The 19,221-nt window shown below is 43.1% G+C and overlaps 1 protein-coding gene across 1 annotated transcript; it reads right to left on the bottom strand.

The window, feature by feature from the left end:
- Positions 1–508: 508 nt before the first annotated feature.
- LOC119303778 (amino acid transporter ANT1-like) lies at positions 509–2,248 on the bottom strand. Its single transcript, XM_037580923.1, has 2 exons — positions 1,812–2,248; positions 509–1,605 (listed from the first exon to the last, which is right to left on the bottom strand). The coding sequence occupies exons 1-2, from the start codon at positions 2,007–2,009 to the stop codon at positions 538–540; spliced, it is 1,266 nt and encodes a 421-aa protein (XP_037436820.1). The 5' UTR covers positions 2,010–2,248; the 3' UTR covers positions 509–537.
- Between the last annotated feature and the right edge of the window lie 16,973 nt (positions 2,249–19,221).

The raw sequence follows: 19,221 nt of genomic DNA, 5'->3' as shown, positions 1-19,221 counted from the left end.
TTGTGTGAGCATGCACAATATGATCGTGGAGGAAGAGGGTTAATATGATGTTGGAGGTCTGGAATTTGAGAACATTGGTGATCCTATCCGACTTCCTTTTTCAGAATTCAGTCACATTTGATGAGTTTGTCCAAATGCATTAACAAATTCAACATCAAACAACACATGAGTAGTTTAAGAAAGATTTGATTGAGTATCTATGAGCGCTTAAAAGGGACAACTAGGACATATGTGCGAGTTGAATTCAAGCTTGAACTTAGTTGGATTGTAATTGTAATGTTTGCATTTGATGTAGTGTCGCATTTGAATATTTTCACTCATCGAAAATTTGATATGCCATTATTTTATGTCTTGTGGACTTGAGGACGAAAAATAGGGACAGTGATGAATGCCGTGTCCGTTTTGGAGGTGGGCGTCGGAGATGCGCTAACCTCTGCTCTTTGGTTTTGCAGGTTTTTCTTGACTAATTTCGATGGCAATTTACTCTCTTTTGTGTGTGTGCGCGCGCTGTTCTAAACTGATGAACATTTTCAATTGTCACTGGGGTGACAAGACTGTGTACATCCCATGACCGGCAAACACGAGGCCGGAGAGCAAGAAAAAGTAGTCCACCGCGCGCGCCCACGTGCTCGCCGTCGGCCCCACGACGCGGAGGTGGAAGAGCGCCGGCAGCACGAAGGAGAGCAGCGCGCACACCGTGCTCCCGACGAACGCCGCGAACTCCCCGAACGCCGGCACGAAGCACGCTATCGCGGCCAGCGTCGCCACCACCGCGACGCGGCTCAGGTGCAGCGCCGCCCGCTCCACGAAGCGGCCGCGCCTCCGCACCCACCCGCCCGGCGCCAGCAGCCGCGACTCCACGATCTCATGGATCGGGTGCATCATCACCGCGAACGTGAGCGCCAGCGCGACGCACAGCACCACCTTGACGGCGGCGGTGGACCAGTTGCTCGGGAGGTTGAGGGTCACGATGTCCCGGGTGGCGTCACCGTAGGCGAGGTAGCCGCAGACGCCGAATCCGACGTACACGACCGTGACCCCGGCAATGGCCTGGAGGAGCACCGACCGGAACTTGGCTCTGTTCGACATGGACGCCTCCAGCGCCAGCGTGAGGCAGAACCCCTCGAAGCAGAACACGGCGACGCCGCAGGCGAACGGGACGCCCCAGAGCCCGGCGAACGCGCTCCGACCGGCGAATGGCTGCCCGCGCTCGACCAGGACCTGGACGTCCTCCTTGACCACGGCGGCGACAGCCAGCACAGTGCAGGCGTCGGCGAGTATGCTGAAGGGTGCGAGCGCGGAGAGGGAGCGGACGAAGGAGAGCGCGACCTCGACTGGCAGCAGGAGAGCCAGGACGACGGTGGCCGGCGAGAGCGCGGGGAGCACCGAACTGATGTTCTGGCCGATGAAGACGAGGTACGCCACGGTGCCGCCGGTCTGGCAGAGGACGATGATGGCCTCCGTGAAGTGCCTGCCGACGGGGCCGAAGCATCGCTCGCCCAGGTCCCCGTAGGTGTAGTTGCCGCCATCGCCATGGCGGCTCTGCTCATCTCCGAGCCCGTCCTCCTCTGTTTCTTGCTCCCGCAGCTTGTCCCTGCAATCCAGCTTCAGACCAAACAGCAGCTAAATTCAACTGCGAATGCGTGACTAATCTTGATAAAACTAATCGTCTGAGAAGATCAAGCTGAATAATGAACCACAGCATACTAAGATTGAGTGAAGCTTGTTGAATCCTATAAGAAATCCAAGAATTGATACTGAAACAGGGGGCTGGATGTACTGGACTGGAGACGGAGCAAGTGCGTACTGACCAGGAGGAGCATGCAGTAGAAGGTAGCGGCGCCGGCGCCGGCGACGCCGAGGGCCCCGGCGAGCCACCCGGCGGTACGGAAGGCGTAGGGCAGGCCGAGCACCCCGGTGCCTACGATGGAGACGACGATGTTCCCCAGCGTCTGCGCGGGCGTGGCGCCCCTCCCCTCCAGCAGCGGCACCTTCACTTCCGGCGCCATGGAGGGATGGTCCGACAGACTAACAGCGAGCCAATCCCCGAGCTGCAGCTTAATAAGATCAATCAAAACGACGATAGGCCACGTCGTGATTGGACATGGTGCTCTCGCGATGATTCTGCCGGGTTCTTGGAGGTGGATGAGGATGGATGATGATGACGGGACGGTAGGTGGGAGGTGGCGGGGACTGGCGCTGGAGGCTGGACGCTGTCGGGTACTCGGGTTGCCTCGGCAAAATGATAGAAAATTGGCGCACGCGGTTCAGGATTTCCAAGTGTTTCTGGTTTGGATTCGTCTGATTGGGTGGGAGGATCATATCGTATCAGATCGTCAACGATTTTTCCGGTGGAAAATGGATTATTCATAGGCCAGATAATTTTCTCTTCAAAAATAATAGGCTAGGGAATCACGCACGGCACACTTCCCTTTGTTATCTGAATTTATTTTAGAAATTTAGTGCTATTTGTCCGGTGGTAGCTGAGGTCGACTCGGGCATACAACGTGTGTGTGCGCTCATACGGATGAGTGTACACGGACATCAATATTTGTATGGTTCAAAAGTCAATATTACTTCAGCTTTTTCCACTAATCCATATGACCTAACAAATTAAGGACCTCTTTGATTCAAAAGAATAATAAAGTAATTTCAGAGAATTCTAATATTTATGATTTTTTATGTGGATTGTTTGATTTGTAGGATTATAGTACATAGTATTTTTTCTTCTTAGAATTCATTTGTACTAGTACAATAGTAAATTTTAGTCCACTCCAACCTCATGTGAATACCGCTATGTTTTTCTTCAACGATTAAAAGTCCATACTAATTCTATAGGATGACATGCCACACTATTTTTTTGTTTTTCCTATTTTTATGTTTAACAAATCTTTCTAATCAAAGAGGCACCAACTAAAATCCTCAAACAAATATGAAGGATAAAAGTTATGATAAACTAGATGTTACCATAAACTTCACTGCATAGAATCATTTGTGAATTGTGAGGGCATGTACAATGGTTGTTTTTTTAGAAGAGTACAGTGGTTGATAAGACAATAAAAAAATGATGTACAATGGATTATTTGTTAGTCCTATATGTAAGAATTAGATATCCCTAAATATGTGGTGAGACAATTATTGCTAAGAAAACATGTCTTAATTAAGAGAAGACAAGCCTTTTCTTATTGTTTTTCTCTCCTTCACCTCAACTTTTCTTTCTATGTGGCACTCCTAAGATAGTACCACCGTACATGCCTTGAGTAACGATTTCAACACCAAATTCTCAAAATAGAAGGGACCGAAGATATTCATGTCCATAAGTAAAGGTCTTTTGGGGAAACTTTTACACTTACGTAACTACATCTCCGTGGCACATAGTTTTTTCTTTTGAACTCAAATAACAATGTTTTATTACTCAATAATCAAATGTAAACAGTAAAGCTTGGTGGCCCGTATAATACATGATGCCTATTGGCATCTTAGGGGTGCAAACAACAGCTCACTTCGTCCCGCGAAACTGATCAATTAGCTTAAAATTTTCTCGTCATTTGTCTAAAACTAACATTATATTTGTATTATGATATTGCCCGCTAGCCGGCTCCGTTTGCATCCTTGCGTCATTAATGATGCTCTACGAGCTTCTTCAATGAACTTGTAGAATTCATGGTGAAATCGAACCTCTTTCGACATGAGTCCCCCATGTTCGATCTTTAGTGATGACGTTGTATGGTCCTCGACTCCTTGATCTTGGTTGTTGATCCCTCTAACCACAACTTGATAGTGAGACGCAATATGAACCTGGTGTAGATTCAAATCCGACTTCGTGTAGAGGTTTTTTTAGATTAGTCTGAGAGTATCTTCAACAGATGACGATGTAATTTTTTGCCATTGGTTTCAGGCCAGGAGAGAGAAGATCTTTGGGCACCAAAAAACATTCTGTTGTGACAAATGATGTAAGTTGGCGCCCTACATTTTTGGCCCTCTTCGGCTACAAACTTTAAAGCATCTTCAACAGGATAAATCCAAAATAAATAATATTAAACTGATGTCAAATTAATCTAAAACAAATAAAACGTAAATACTCCACAAGCTGAAATTCAATAGTTAATTATTACATAGTTCATTGGTCCACAAGCTCAAATTCAACACACTTTCTCATCAAACATACACACAATGTTCAAGACTGATGTCTACTACACAATCTTCTTCTTGTAGACGTTGTTGGGCCTCCAAGTGCAGAGGTTTGTAGGACAGTAGCAAATTTCCCTCAAGTGGATGACCTAAGGTTTATCAATCTGTAAGAGGCGTAGGATGAAGATGGTCTCTCTCAAGCAACCCTGCAACCAAATAACAAAGAGTCTCTTGTGTCCCCAACACACCCAATACAATGGTAAATTGTATAGGTGCACTAGTTCGGCGAAGAGATGGTGATACAAGTGGTATATGGATAGTAGATAATAGTTTTTGTAATCTGAAATAATAAAAACAGCAAGGTAGCAAGTGATAAAAGTGAGCGTAAATGGTATTGCAATGTGTGGAAATAAGGCCTAGGGTTCATACTTTCGCTAGTGTAAATTCCCTTAACAATACTAACATAATTGGATCATAAAACTATCCCTCAACATGCAACAAAGAGTCACTCCAAAGTCACTAATAGCGGAGAACGAATGAAGAGATTATGGTAGGGTACGAAACCACCTCAAAGTTATTCTTTCCAATAATCCGCTGGGCTATTCCTATAAGTGTCACAAACAACCCTAGAGTTCGTACTAGAATAACACCTTAAGATACAAATCAATCAAAACCCTAATGTCAACTAGATACTCCAATGTCACCTCAAGTATCCGTGGGTATGATTATACGATATGCATCACACAATCTCAGATTCATCTATTCAACCAACACATAGAACCTCAAAGAGTGCCCCAAAGTTTCTACCGGAGAATCACGACGAAAACGTGTGCCAACCCCTATGCATAGGTTCCCAATGTCACGAAACCCGCAAGTTGGTCACCTTAACATACATCAAGTGGCACGTGGTATCCCATTGTCACCACAGATATCCACGGCAAGACATACATCAAGTGTTCTCAAGTTTTTAAAGACTCAATCCAATAAGATTACTTGAAAGGGGAAATTCGATTCATTACAAGAGAGAAGAGGGGGGAATAAACATCATAGGATCCAAATATAATAGCAAAGCTCGCGATACATCAAGATTGTGTCATCTCAAGAACACGAGAGAGAGAGAGAGAGAGAGATCAAACACATAGCTACTGGTACATACCCTCAGCCCCGAGGGAGAACTACTCCCTTCTCGTCATGGAGAGCACCGGGATGATGAAGATGGCCACCGGTGAGGGTTCCCCCCTCCGACAGGGTGCCAGAACAGGGTCCCAATTGACTTTTGGTGGCTACGGAGGCTTCTGGCGATGGAACTCCCAATCTATCTTGCGTTTTGGAAGTTTTAGGGTATATGGAGTTATATAGGCAGAAGGAGCACGTCAGGGGAGCCACGGGGGCCCCACGAGGCAGGGGGGCGCACCCTAGGGGGGTGGGCGCGCCCCCCACCCTCGTGGGCAGCTCCCGTATCTTCTATGTCCAAGTCCATCAGGTATGTTTCCTTCCAAAAATAACTTCTCCAGTTGATTTCGTTCCGTTTCGACTCCGTCTGATATTCCTTTTCTTCAAAACACTGAAATAGGCATAAAACAACAAATCTGGGCCGGGCCTCCGGTTAATAGGTTAGTCCCAAAAATAATATAAAAGTGGATAATAAAGCCCAATATTGCCCAAAACAGTAGATAATATAGCATGGAGCAATCAAAAATTATAGATACGTTGGAGACGTATCAAGCATCCCCAAGCTTAATTCCTGCTCGTCCTCGAGTAGGTAAATGATAAAAAAAGAATTTTTGATGCGGAGTGCTACCTGGCATAATTTCAATATAAATCTTCTTAATTGTGGTATGAATATTCAGATTAGAAAGATTCAAGACAAAAGTTTATATTGACATAAAAATAATAATACTTCAAGCATACTAACAAAGCAATTATGTCTTCTCAAAATAACATGGCCAAAGAAAGTTATCCCTACAAAATCATATAGTCTGGCTATGCTCCATCTTCACCACACAAAGTATTTAAATAATGCACAACCCCGATGACAAGCCAAGCAATTGTTTCATACTTTTGATGTTCTCAAACTTTTTCAATCTTCACGAATACATGAGCGTGAGCCATGGATATAGCACTATAGGTGGAATAGAATGCTGGTTGTGGAGAAGACAAAAGGGAGAAGATAGTCTCACATCGACTAGGCGTATCAACGGGCCATGGAGATGTCCATCAATAGATATCAATGTGAGTGAGTAGGGATTGCCATGCAACGGATGCACTAGAGCTATAAATGTATGAAAGCTCAACAAAAGAAACTAGTGGGTGTGCATCCAACTCGCTTGCTCACGAAGACCTAGGGCATTTTGAGGAAGCCCATCATTGGAATATACAAGCTAAGTTCTATAATGAAAGATTCCCACTAGTATATGAAAGTGACAACATAGGAGACTCTCTATCATGAAGATCATGGTGCTACTTTGAAGCACAAGTGTGGTAAAAGGATAGTAGCATTGTCCCTTCTCTCTTTTTCTCTCATTTTTATTTTTAATTTTTTATTTGGGCCTTTTCTCTTTTTATGGCCTCTTTTTTTTGGGGGGCTTCATTGGCCTCTTTTATTTTTTTTATTTGGGCTTCTTTGGCCTCTTTTATTTATTTTTCGTCCGGAGTCTCATCCCGACTTGTGGGGGAATCATAGTCTCCATCATCCTTTCCTCAGTGGGACAATGCTCTAATAATGATGATCATCACACTTTTATTTACTTAGAACTCAAGAATTACAACTCGATACTTAGAACAAGATATGACTCTATATGAATGCCTCCGGCGGTGTACCGGGATATGCAATGACTCATGAGTGACATGTATGAAAGAATTATCAATGGTGGCTTTGCCACAAATACGATGTCAACTACATGATCATGCTAAGCAATATGACAATGATGAAGCATGTCATAATAAATGGAACGGTGGAAAGTTGCATGGCAATATATCTCGAAATGGCTATGGAAATGCCATAATAGGTAGGTATGGTGGCTGTTTTGAGGAAGGTATATGGTGGGTTTATGGTACCGGCGAAAGTTGCGAGGTACTAGAGAGGCTAGCAATGGTGGAAGGGTGAGAGTGCGTATAATCCATGGACTCAACATTAGTCATAAAGAACTCACATACTTATTGCAAAAATCTATTAGTTATCGAAACAAAGTACTACGCGCATGCTCCTAGGGGGATAGATTGGTAGGAAAAGACCATCGCTCGTCCCCGACCGCCACTCATAAGGAAGACAATCAATAAATAAATCATGCTCCGACTTCATCACATAACGGTTCACCATACGTGCATGCTACGGGAATCACAAACTTCAATACAAGTATTTCTCAAATTCATAACCACTCAACTAGCATGACTCTAATATCACCATCTCCATATCTCAAAATAATTATCAAGTATCAAACTTCTCATAGTATTCAACACACTCATAAGAGAATTTTATTATTCTTGAATACCTAGAATATTAGGATTTTAAGAAAATTACCATGCTATTTAAGACTCTCAAAATAATATAAGTGAAGCATGAGAGTTCATCTATTTCTTCAAAATAAAACTACGACCATGCTCTAAAAGATATAAGTGAAACACTAGAGCAAATGACAAACTACTCCGAAAGATATAAGTGAAGATCAATGAGTAGTCGAATAATTTTGCAACTATGTGAAGACTCTCTAACATTTAATAATTTCAGATCTTGGTATTTTATTCAAACAGAAAGCAAAGCAAAAGAAAATGACATCTAAGAATAGCAAACATCATGTGAAGAAGCAAAAACTTAGGATCAACCGATACTAACCGATAATTGTTGAAGAAGAAAGGTGGGATGCCAACCGGGGCATCCCCAAGCTTAGATGCTTGAGACTTCTTGAAATATTACCTTGGGATGCCTTGGGCATCCCCAAGCTTGAGCTTTTGTGTCTCCTTAATTCCTCTCATATCGCGGTCTCCCTAAATCTCAAAAGCTTCATCCACACAAAACTCAACAAGGACTCATGAGATAAGTTAGTATAAACCATTGCAAAAACCTTATCATACTCTACTGTAGCAAATCACTAAAATTATTATTCAACATTGCTTACTAAATGCCTCTGCATATTTAATAGTCCTATCCTCAAATAGAATCATTAAAGAAGCAAACATATGCAAACAATGCAAATATAACAACAATCTTCCTAAACAGGATAGTCTGTAAAGAATGCAGAAACATCCATACTTCCCTAGCTCCAAAAATATGAACGAAAATTCCCACTGTAGGAAATTTATCAGAGATTAATATGCAAAAGGTTTCAACATTTTATCACATTCTGAATTTTCTAGGGAATTATTGCAACAGCGGTAAACTTTCTGTTTTCAAACAGCAACATGTGGACTTCTAAAATAGGCATAGTAAAGGCTATCAATGCCGAAATAAAATATGCAAAACATTGTTCTAAATAACAGAAAGCAAATCCTGACAAAATAAATTGACGCTCCAAGCAAAACACATATCATGTGGTGAATAAAAATATAGCTCCAAGTAAAGCTACCGATGAACAAAGACGAAAGAGGGGATGCCTTCCGGGGCATCCCCAAGCTTAGGCTCTTGGTTGTCCTTGAATATTACCTTGGGGTGCCTTGGGCATCCCCAAGATTAGGCTCTTTCCACTCATTATTCCATAGTCCATCGAATCCTTACCCAAAACTTGAAAACTTCACAACACAAAACTTAAAGTAGAAAACTCGTGAGCTCCGTTAGTATAAAAAAATAAATCACCACTTCAAGGTACTGTAATGAACTCATTCTAAATGTATATTGGTGTAATATCTACTGTATTCCAAGTTCTCTATGGTTCATACCCTCCGATACTACTCATAGATTCATCAAAATAAGTAAACAACACATGAAAAACAGAATCTGTCAAAAACAGAACAGTCTGTAGTAATCTGGATCAAACGTATACTTCTGGAACTCATAAAATTCTCAAATAAATTTATGGACATGAGGAATTTATCTGTTAATCATCTGAAAAAATAATTAACTAAATAGAACTCTCCAAATAAAAATGGCATAAATTCTTGTGAGCGCTAAAGTTTCTGTTTTTTACAGCATGATCAACAAGACTTTCCCCAAGTCTTCCCAAAGGTTCTACTTGGCACAAGCACTAATTAAAACAATAAAACCACATATAAACAGAGGCTAGATGAATTATTTGCATATAAACCACTAATTAAACATGAGCAAAAAGCAAGGAACAAAAATAAAATTGGGTTGCTTCCCAACAAGCGCTATCGTTTAACGCCCCTAGCTAGGCATGATGATTTCAATGATGCTCACATAAAAGATAAGAATTGAAACATAAAGAGAGCATCATAAAAATATGACTAGCGCATTTAAGTCTAACATGCTTCCTATGCATAGGGATTTTGTGAGCAAACAACTTATGGGAACAAGAATCAACTTGCATAGGAAGGTAAAACAAGCATAACTTCAAAATTTTAAGCACATAGAGAGGAAACTTGGTATTATTGCAATTCCTACAAGCATATGTTGTCAGGGAACGTAGTAATTTCAAAAAAAATTCCTACGCACACGCAAGATCATGGTGATGCATAGCAACGAGAGGGGAGAGTGTTGTCCACGTACCCTTGTAGACCGTAAGCGGAAGCGTTAGCAGAACGCGGTTGATGTAGTCGTACATCTTCATGATCCGACCGATCAAGTACCGAACGTACGACACCTCCGAGTTCAGCACACGTTCAGCCCGATGACGTCCCTCGAACTCCGATCTAGCCAAGTGTTGAGGGAGAGTTTCATCAGCACGACGGCGTGGTGACGATGTTGATGTTCTACCGACGCAGGGCTTCGCCTAAGAACCACTACAGTATTATCGAGGTGGACTATGGTGGAGGGGGGCACCGCACACGGCTAAGAGACGATCAACTTGATCAACTTGTGTGTCTAGAGGTGCTCCCTGCCCCTGTATATAAAGGAGCAAGGGGGGAGGCGGCCGGCCTAGGAGGAGGACGCGCCAAGGGGGGAGTCCTACTCCTACCGGGAGTAGGACTCCTCCTTTCCTTGTTGGAGTAGGAGAGAAGGAAAGAGGAGGAGAGGGAGAAGGAAAAGGGGGCTGCACCCCTTCTCCAATTCGGACCAGAGGGGGGGCGTAGGCCTCCTTCCTTTTGGCCTCTCTCCTCTATTCCCGTATGGCCCAATAAGGTGTTGGGTTTCGTAGTAATTTCAAAAAAATTCCTACGCACACGCAAGATCATGGTGATGCATAGCAACGAGAGGGGGAGAGTGTGATCTACGTACCCTTGTAGATCGACAACAGAAGCGTTAACTTGGATGATGTAGTCGTACGTCTCCACGGCCCGACCGATCAAGCACCGAAACTACGGCATCTCCGAGTTCTAGCACACGTTCAGCTCGATGACGATCCCCGGACTCCGATCCAGCAAAGTGTCGGGGAAGAGTTCCATCAGCACGATGGCGTGGTGATGATCTTGATGTTTTACTGTCGCAGGGCTTCGCCTAAGCACCGCTACAATATTATCGAGGACTATGGTGGAAGGGGGCACCGCACACGGCTAAGAATATGATCACGTGGATCAACTTGTGTCTCTAGGGTGCCCCTCTGCCCCCGTATATAAAGGAGCAAGGGAGGAGGAGGCCGGCCTTAGAAGGAGGGCGCGCCAAGGGGAGTCCTACTCCCACCGGGAGTAGGACTCCTTCTTTCCTAGTCCAACTAGGAGAAGGGGGAAAGGAGGGAAGTGGAGAAGGAAGGGAGAGGGGGGCCGCGTCCCAACCCCTTGTCCAATTCGGACTGGGCTTGGGAGGGGCGCGCGCCACCTCCTGGCTCCTTCCCACTAAAGCCCATTAAGGCCCAATACTCTTCCCCGTATTCCCGTAACTCCTCGATACTCCAAAAAATACCCGAATCACTCGGAACCTTTCCGATGTCCGAATATAGTCGTACAATATATCGATCTTTACGTCTCGACCATTTCGAGACTCCTCGTCATGTCCCCGATCTCATCCGGGACTCCGAACTCCTTCGGTACATCAAAACTCATAAACTCATAATATAACTGTCATCGAAACCTTAAGCGTGCGGACCCTACGGGTTCGAGAACAATGTAGACATGACAGAGACACGTCTCCGGTCAATAACCAATAGAGGGACCTGGATGCCCATATCGGCTCCTACATATTCTACGAAGATCTTTATCGGTCAGACCGCATAACAACATACGTTGTTCCCTTTGTCATCGGTATGTTACTTGCCCGAGATTCGATCGTCGATATCTCAATACCTAGTTCAATCTCGTTACCGGCAAGTCTCTTTACTCGTTCCGTAATACATCATCTCACAACTAACTCATTAGTTGCAATGCTTGCAAGGCTTTATGTGATGTGCATTACCGAGAGGGCCCAGAGATACCTCTCCGACAATCGGAGTGACAAATCCTAATCTTGAAATACGCCAACCCAACATGTACCTTTGGAGACACCTGTAGAGCACCTTTATAATCACCCAGTTACGTTGTGACGTTTGGTAGCACACAAAGTGTTCCTCCGGCAAACGGGAGTTGCATAATCTCATAGTCATAGGAACATGTATAAGTCATGAAGAAAGCAATAGCAACATACTAAACGATCGGGTGCTAAGCTAATGGAATGGGTCATGTCAATCAGATCATTCACCTAATGATGTGATCCCATTAATCAAATAACAACTCTTTGTCCATGGTTAGGAAACATAACCATCTTTGATTAACGAGCTAGTCAAGTAGAGGCATACTAGTGACACTCTGTTTGTCTATGTATTCACACATGTATTATGTTTCCAGTTAATACAATTCTAGCATGAATAATAAACATTTATCATGATATAAGGAAATAAATAATAACTTTATTATTGCCTCTAGGGCATATTTCCTTCAGTCTCCCACTTGCACTAGAGTCAATAATCTAGTTCACATCACCATGTGATTTAACACTAATAGTTCACATCTTTATGTGATTAGTTCACATCTTCATGTGACCAACACCCAAAGGGTTTACTAAGGTGTGATCATGTTTTTCTTGTGAGAGAAGTTTAGTCAACGGGTCTGCCACATTCAGATCCGTATGTATTTTGCTAATTTCTATGTCAACAATGCTCTGCACAGAGATACTCTAGCTAATTGCTCCCACTTTCAATATGTATCCAGATTGAGACTTAGAGTCATCTGGATTAGTGTCAAAACTTGCATCGACGTAACCCTTTACGACGAACCTTTTTGTCACCTCCATAATCAAGAAACATATCCTTATTCCACTAAGGATAATTTTGACCGCTGTCCAGTGATCTACTCCTAGATCACTATTGCACTACCTTGCCAAAATCAGTGTAGGGTATACAATAGATCTGGTACATAGCATGGCATACTTTATAGAACCTATGGCTGAGGCATAGGGAATGACTTTCATTCTCTTTCTATCTTCTGTCGTGGTCGGGTTTTGAGTCTTACTCAATTTCACACCTTGTAACACAGACAGGAACTCTTTCTTTGACTGTTCTATTTTGAACTACTTCAAAATCTTGTCAAGGTATGTACTCATTGAAAAAAACTTATCAAGCGTCTTGTTCTATCTCTATAGATCTTGATGTTCAATATGTCAGCAGCTTCACCGAGGTCTTTCTTTGGAAAATTCCTTTCAAACACTCCTTTATGCTTTGCAGAATAATTCTACATTATTTCTGATCAACAATATGTCATTCACATATACTTATCAGAAATGTTGTAGTGCTCCCACTCACTTTCTTGTAAATACAGGCTTCATCGCAAGTCTGTATAAAACTATATGCTTTGATCGACTTATCAAAGCGTATATTCCAACTCCGAGATGCTTGCACCAGTCCATAGATGGATCGCTGGAGCTTGCATATTTTGTTAGCACCTTTAGGATTGACAAAACCTTCTGGTTGTATCATATACAACTCTTCTTTAATAAATCTATTAAGGAATGCAGTTTTGTTTATCCATTTGCCAGATTTCATAAAATGCGGCAATTGCTAACATGATTCGGACAGACTTAAGCATAGATACGAGTGAGAAACTCTCATCGTAGTCAACACCTTGAACTTGTCGAAAACCTTTTGCGACAATTCTAGCTTTGTAGATAGTAACACTACTATCAGCGTCCGTCTTAACATGGATCCCACCTCAGATTTCATGGCCTCAAGCCATTTTGCGGAATCTGGGCTCACCATCGCTTCTTCATAGTTCGTAGGTTCGTCATGGTCAAGTAGCATGACCTCCAGAACAGGATTACTGTACCACTCTGGTGCGGATCTCACTCTAGTTTACCTACGAGATTCGGTAGTAACTTGATCTGAAGTTACATGATCATCATCATTATCTTCCTCACTAATTGGTGTAGTAGTCACAGGAACAGATTTCTGTGATGAACTACTTTCCTATAAGGGAGAAGGTACAATTACCTTATCAAGTTCTACTTTCCTCCCACTCACTTCTTTCGAGAGAACCTCCTTCTCTAGAAAGGATCCATTCTTAGCAACGAATGTCTTGCCTTTGGATCTGTGATAGAAGGTGTACCCAACAGTAACTTTTTGGGTATCCTATGAAGACACACTTTTCCGATTTGGGTTTGAGCTTATCAGGATGAAACTTTTTCACATAAGCATTGCAACCCCAAACTTTAAGAAACGACAACTTTGGTTTCTTGCCAAACCACAGTTCATACGGTGTCGTCTCAACAGATTTAGATGGTGCCCTTTTAACGTGAATGCAGCTGTCTCTAATGCATAACCCCAAAACGATAGTGGTATATCGGTAAGAGACACCATAGATTGCACTATATCCAATAAAGTACGGTTATGACGTTCGGACACACCATTATGCTGTGGTGTTCCATGTGGCATGAGTTTGTGAAACTATTCCACATTGTTTTAATTGAAGACCAAACTCGTAACTCAAATATTTGTCTCCGCGATCGGATCGTAGAAACTTCATTTTCTTTTCACGATGATTTTCCACTTCACTCTGAAATTCTTTGAACTTTTCAAATGTTTCAGACTTATGTTTCATCAAGTAGATATACCCATATCTGCTCAAATCATCTGTGAAGTTCAGAAAATAACGATACTTGCCGTGAGCCTTAACACTCATCGGACTGCATACATCAGTATGTATTATTTCCAATAAGTTAGTTGCTCGCTCCGGAGAACGGAGTCTTAGTCATCTTGCCCATGAGGTATGGTTCGCAAGCATCAAGTGATTTATAATCAAGTGATTCCAAAATCCCATCAGTATGGAGTTTCTTCATGCGCTTTACACCAATATGACCTAAACGGCAGTGCTACAAATAAGTTGCACTATCATTATTAACTTTGCATCTTTTTGGTTTCAATATTATGATTATGTGTATCACTACGATCGAGATCCAACGAACTATTTTCATTGGGTGTGTAACCATATAAGGTTTTATTCATGTAAACAGAACAACAATTTATTCTCTTACTTAAATGAATAATCGTATTACAATAAACATGATCAAATCATATTCATGCTTAACGCAAACACCAAATAACACTTATTCAGGTTCAACACTAATCTCGAAAGTATAGGGAGTGTGCGATGATGATCATATCAATCTTGGAACCACTTCCAACACACATCGTCACTTCACCCTTAACTAGTCTCTGTTTATTCTGCAACTCCCGTTTCGAGTTACTAATCTTAGCAACTGAACTACTATCAAATACTGAGGGGTTGCTATAAACACTAGTAAAGTACACATCAATAACATGTATATCAAATATACTTATGTTCACTTTGCCATCCTTCTTATTTGCCAATCACTTGGGGTAGTTCCGCTTCCAGTGACCAGTCCCTTTGCAGTAGAAACACTTAGTCTCAGGCTTAGGACCAGACTTGGGCTTCTTCACTTGAGCAGCAACTTGCTTGCTGTTCTTCTTGAAGTTCCCCTTCTCCCCTCTGCCTTTTTCTTGAAACTAGTGGTCTTGTCTACCATCAACACTTGATGTTTTTCTCGATTTCTACCTTCGTCAATTTCCGCATTACAAGAGCTTGGGAATCGTTTTCGTTTTCCCTTGCATATCATAGTTCATCACGAAGTTCTACTAACTTGGTGATGGTGACTAGAGAATTCTGTCAATCACTATCTTATCTGGAAGATTAACTCCCACTTGATTCAAGCGATTGTAGTACTCAGACAATCTGGGCACATGCTCACTAGTTGAGCGATTCTCCTCCATCTTTTAGCTATAGAACTTGTTGGAGACTTCATATCTCTCAACTCGGGTATTTGCTTGAAATATTAACTTCAATTCCTGGAACATCTCATATGCTCCATGACGTTCAAAACATCTTTGAAGTCCCGATTCTAAGCCATTAAGCACGGTGCACTAAACTGTCAAGTAGTCATCATATTGAGCTAGCCAAACATTCATAACGTCTGCATCCGCTCCTGCAATAGGTCCGTCACCTAGCGGTGCATCAAGGACATAATTCTTCTGTGCAGCAATGAGGATAAACCTCAGATCACGGATCCAATCCGCATCATTGCTACTAACATCTTTCAACACAATTTTCTCTAGGAACATATCAAAATAAACACAGGGAAGCAACAACGCGAGCTATTGATCTACAACATAATTTGCAAAATACTACCAGGACTAAGTTCATGATAAATTTAAGTTCAATTAATCATATTACTTAAGAACTCCCACTTAGATAGAAATCCCTCTAATCCTCTAAGTGATTACGTGATCCAAATCAACTAAACCATGTCCGATCATCACGTGAGATGGAGTAGTTTCATTGGTGAACATCACTATGTTGATCATATCTACTATATGATTCACGCTCGACCTTTCGGTCTCCGTGTTCCGAGGCCATATCTGTATATGCTTGGCTCATCAAGTATAACCTGAGTATTCCGCGTGTGCAACTGTTTTGCACCCGTTGTATTTGAACGTAGAGCCTATCACACCCGATCATCACGTGGTGTCTCAGCATGAAGAACTTTCGCAACGGTGCATACTCAGGGAGAACACTTCTTGATAATTAGTGAGAGATCATCTTATAATGCTACCATCAATCTAAGCAAGATAAGATGCATAAAAGATAAACATCACGTGCAATCAATATAAGTGATATGATATGGCCATCATCATCTTGTGCTTGTGATCTCCATCTTCGAATCACCGTCGTGATCACCATCGTCATCGGTGCGACACCTTGATCTCCATCGTAGCATCGTTGTCGTCTCGCCAATCTTATGCTTCCATGACTATCGCTACCGCTTAGTGATAAAGTAAAGCATTACCGCGCGATTGCATTGCATACAATAAAGCGACAACCATATGGCTCCTGCCAGTTGCCGATAACTCGGTTACAGAACATGATCATCTCATACAATAAAATTTAGCATCATGTCTTGACCATATCACATCACAACATGCCCTGCAAAAACAAGTTAGACGTCCTCTACTTTGTTGTTGCAAGTTTTACGTGGCTGCTACGGGCTTAAGCAAGAACCAATCTTATCTACGCATCAAAACCACAACGATAGTTTGTCAAGTTGGTGCTATTTTAACCTTCGCAAGGACCGGGCGTAGCCACACTCGGTTCAACTAAAGTTGGAGAAACTGTCACCCGCTAGCCACCTATGTGCAAAGCACGTCGGGAGAACCGGTCTCGCGTAAGCGTACGCGTAATGTCGGTCCAGGCCGCTTCGTCCAACAATACCGCCGAACCAAAGTATGACATGCTGGTAAGCAGTATGACTTATATCGCCCACAACTCACTTGTGTTCTACTCGTGCATATAACATCAACATATAAAACCTAGGCTCGGATGCCACTGTTGGGTTTCGTAGTAATTTCAAAAAACTTCCTACGCACATGCAAGATCATGGTGATGCATAGCAACGAGAGGGGGAGAGTGTGATCTATGTACCCTTGTAGATCGACAACGGAACCGTTAACTTGGATGATTTAGTCGTACGTCTCCACGGCCCGACCGATCAAGCACCGAAACTACGGCACCTCTGAGTTCTAGCACACGTTCAGCTCGATGACGATCCCCGGACTCCGATCCAACAAAGTGTCGGGGAAGAGTTCCGTCAGCACGACGGCGTGGTGATGATCTCGATGTTCTACTGTTGCAGGGCTTCGCCTAAGCACCGCTACAATATTATCGAGGACTATGGTGGAAGGGGGCACCGCACACGGCTAAGAATATGATCACGTGGATCAACTTGTGTCTCTAGGGTGCCCCTCTGCCCCCGTATATAAAGGAGCAAGGGAGGAGGAGGCCGGCCCTAGGAGGTGGGCGCGCCAAGGGGAGTCCTACTCCCACCGGGAGTAGGACTCCTTCTTTCCTAGTCCAACTAGGAGAAGGGGGAAAGGAGGGAAGTGGAGAAGGAAGGGAGAGGGGGGCCGCGCCCCAAACCCCTTGTCCAATTCGGACTGGGCTTGGGAGGGGCGCGCGCCACCTTCTGGCTCCTTCCCACTAAAGCCCATTAAGGCCCAATACTCTTCCCCGTATTCCCGTAACTCCCGGGTACTCCGAAAAATACCCGAATCACTCGGAACCTTTTCGATGTTCGAATATAGTCGTCCAATATATCGATCTTTATGTCTCGACCATTTTGAGACTCCTCGTCATGTCCCCGATCTCATCCGGGACTCCGAACTCCTTCGGTACATCAAAACTCATAAACTCATAATATAACTGTCATCGAAACCTTAAGCGTGCGGACCCTATGGGTTCGAGAACAATGTAGACATGACCGAGACACGTCTCCGGTCAATAACCAATAGCGGGACCTGGATGCCCATATCGGCTCCTACATATTCTACGAAGATATTTATTGGTCAGACCGCATAACAACATACGTTGTTCCCTTTGTCATCGGTATGTTACTTGCCCGAGATTCGATCGTTGGTATCTCAATACCTAGTTCAATCTCGTTACTGGCAAGTCTCTTTACTGGTTCCGTAATACATCATCTCACAACTAACTCATTAGTTGCAATGCTTGCAAGGCTTTATGTGATGTGCATTACCGAGAGGGCCCAGAGATACCTCTCCGACAATCGGAGTGACAAATCCTAATCTTGAAATACGCCAACCCAACATGTACCTTTGGAGACACCTGTAGAGCACCTTTATAATCACCCAGTTACGTCGTGATGTTTGGTAGCACACAAAGTGTTCCTCCGGCAAACAGGAGTTGCATAATCTCATAGTCATAGGAACATGTATAAGTCATGAAGAAAGTAATAGCAACATACTAAACGATCGGGTGCTAAGCTAATGGAATGGGTCATGTCAATCAGATCATTCACCTAATGATGTGATCCCGTTAATCAAATAACAACTCTTTGCCCATGGTTAGGAAACATAACCATCTTTGATTAACGAGCTAGTCAAGTAGAGGCAAAGTAGTGACACTCTGTTTGTCTATGTATTCACACATGTATTATGTTTCCGGTTAATACAATTCTAGCATGAATAATAAACATTTATCATGATATAAGGAAATAAATAATAACTTTATTATTGCCTCTAGGGCATATTTCCTTCATAAGGCCCATATACTCCCCGGCGAATTCCCGTAACTCTCCGGTACTCCGAAAAATACCCGGATCACTCGGAATCTTTCCGAAGTCCGAATATAGTCGTTCAATATATCGATCTTTACGTCTCGACCATTTCGAGACTCCTCGTCATGTCCCCGATCTCAGCCGGGACTCCTAACTCCTTCGGTACATCAAAACACATAAACTCATAATATAACCGTCATCGAACTTTAAGCGTGCGGACCCTACGGGTTCGAGAACTATGTAGACATGACTGAGACACGTCTCCGGTCAATAACCAATAGCGGAACCTAGATGCTCATATTGGATCCCACATATTCTACGAAGATCTTTATCTGTCAAACCGCATAACGACATACGTTGTTCTCTTTGTCATCGGTATGTTACTTGCCCGAGATTCGATTGTCGGTTTCTCAATACCTAGTTCAATCTCGTTA

Source organism: Triticum dicoccoides, chromosome 5A, assembly GCF_002162155.2.
Source record: "Triticum dicoccoides isolate Atlit2015 ecotype Zavitan chromosome 5A, WEW_v2.0, whole genome shotgun sequence".
NCBI lineage: Eukaryota > Viridiplantae > Streptophyta > Magnoliopsida > Poales > Poaceae > Triticum > Triticum dicoccoides.
Note: the sequence above shows the minus strand (reverse complement) of the source record. Positions and strands in the feature narration are given on the sequence as shown.

Bases quoted from the DNA above. Each gene is read 5' to 3' on its own strand.
- LOC119303778 (XM_037580923.1), bottom strand. From the start codon at position 2,009: ATGGCGCCGGAAGTGAAGGTGCCGCTGCTGGAGGGGAGGGGCGCCACG. The intron at 1,606-1,811 runs GTCAGTACGCAC...TTTGGTCTGAAG, and splicing joins TCTACTGCATGCTCCTCCTG to CTGGATTGCAGGGACAAGCT.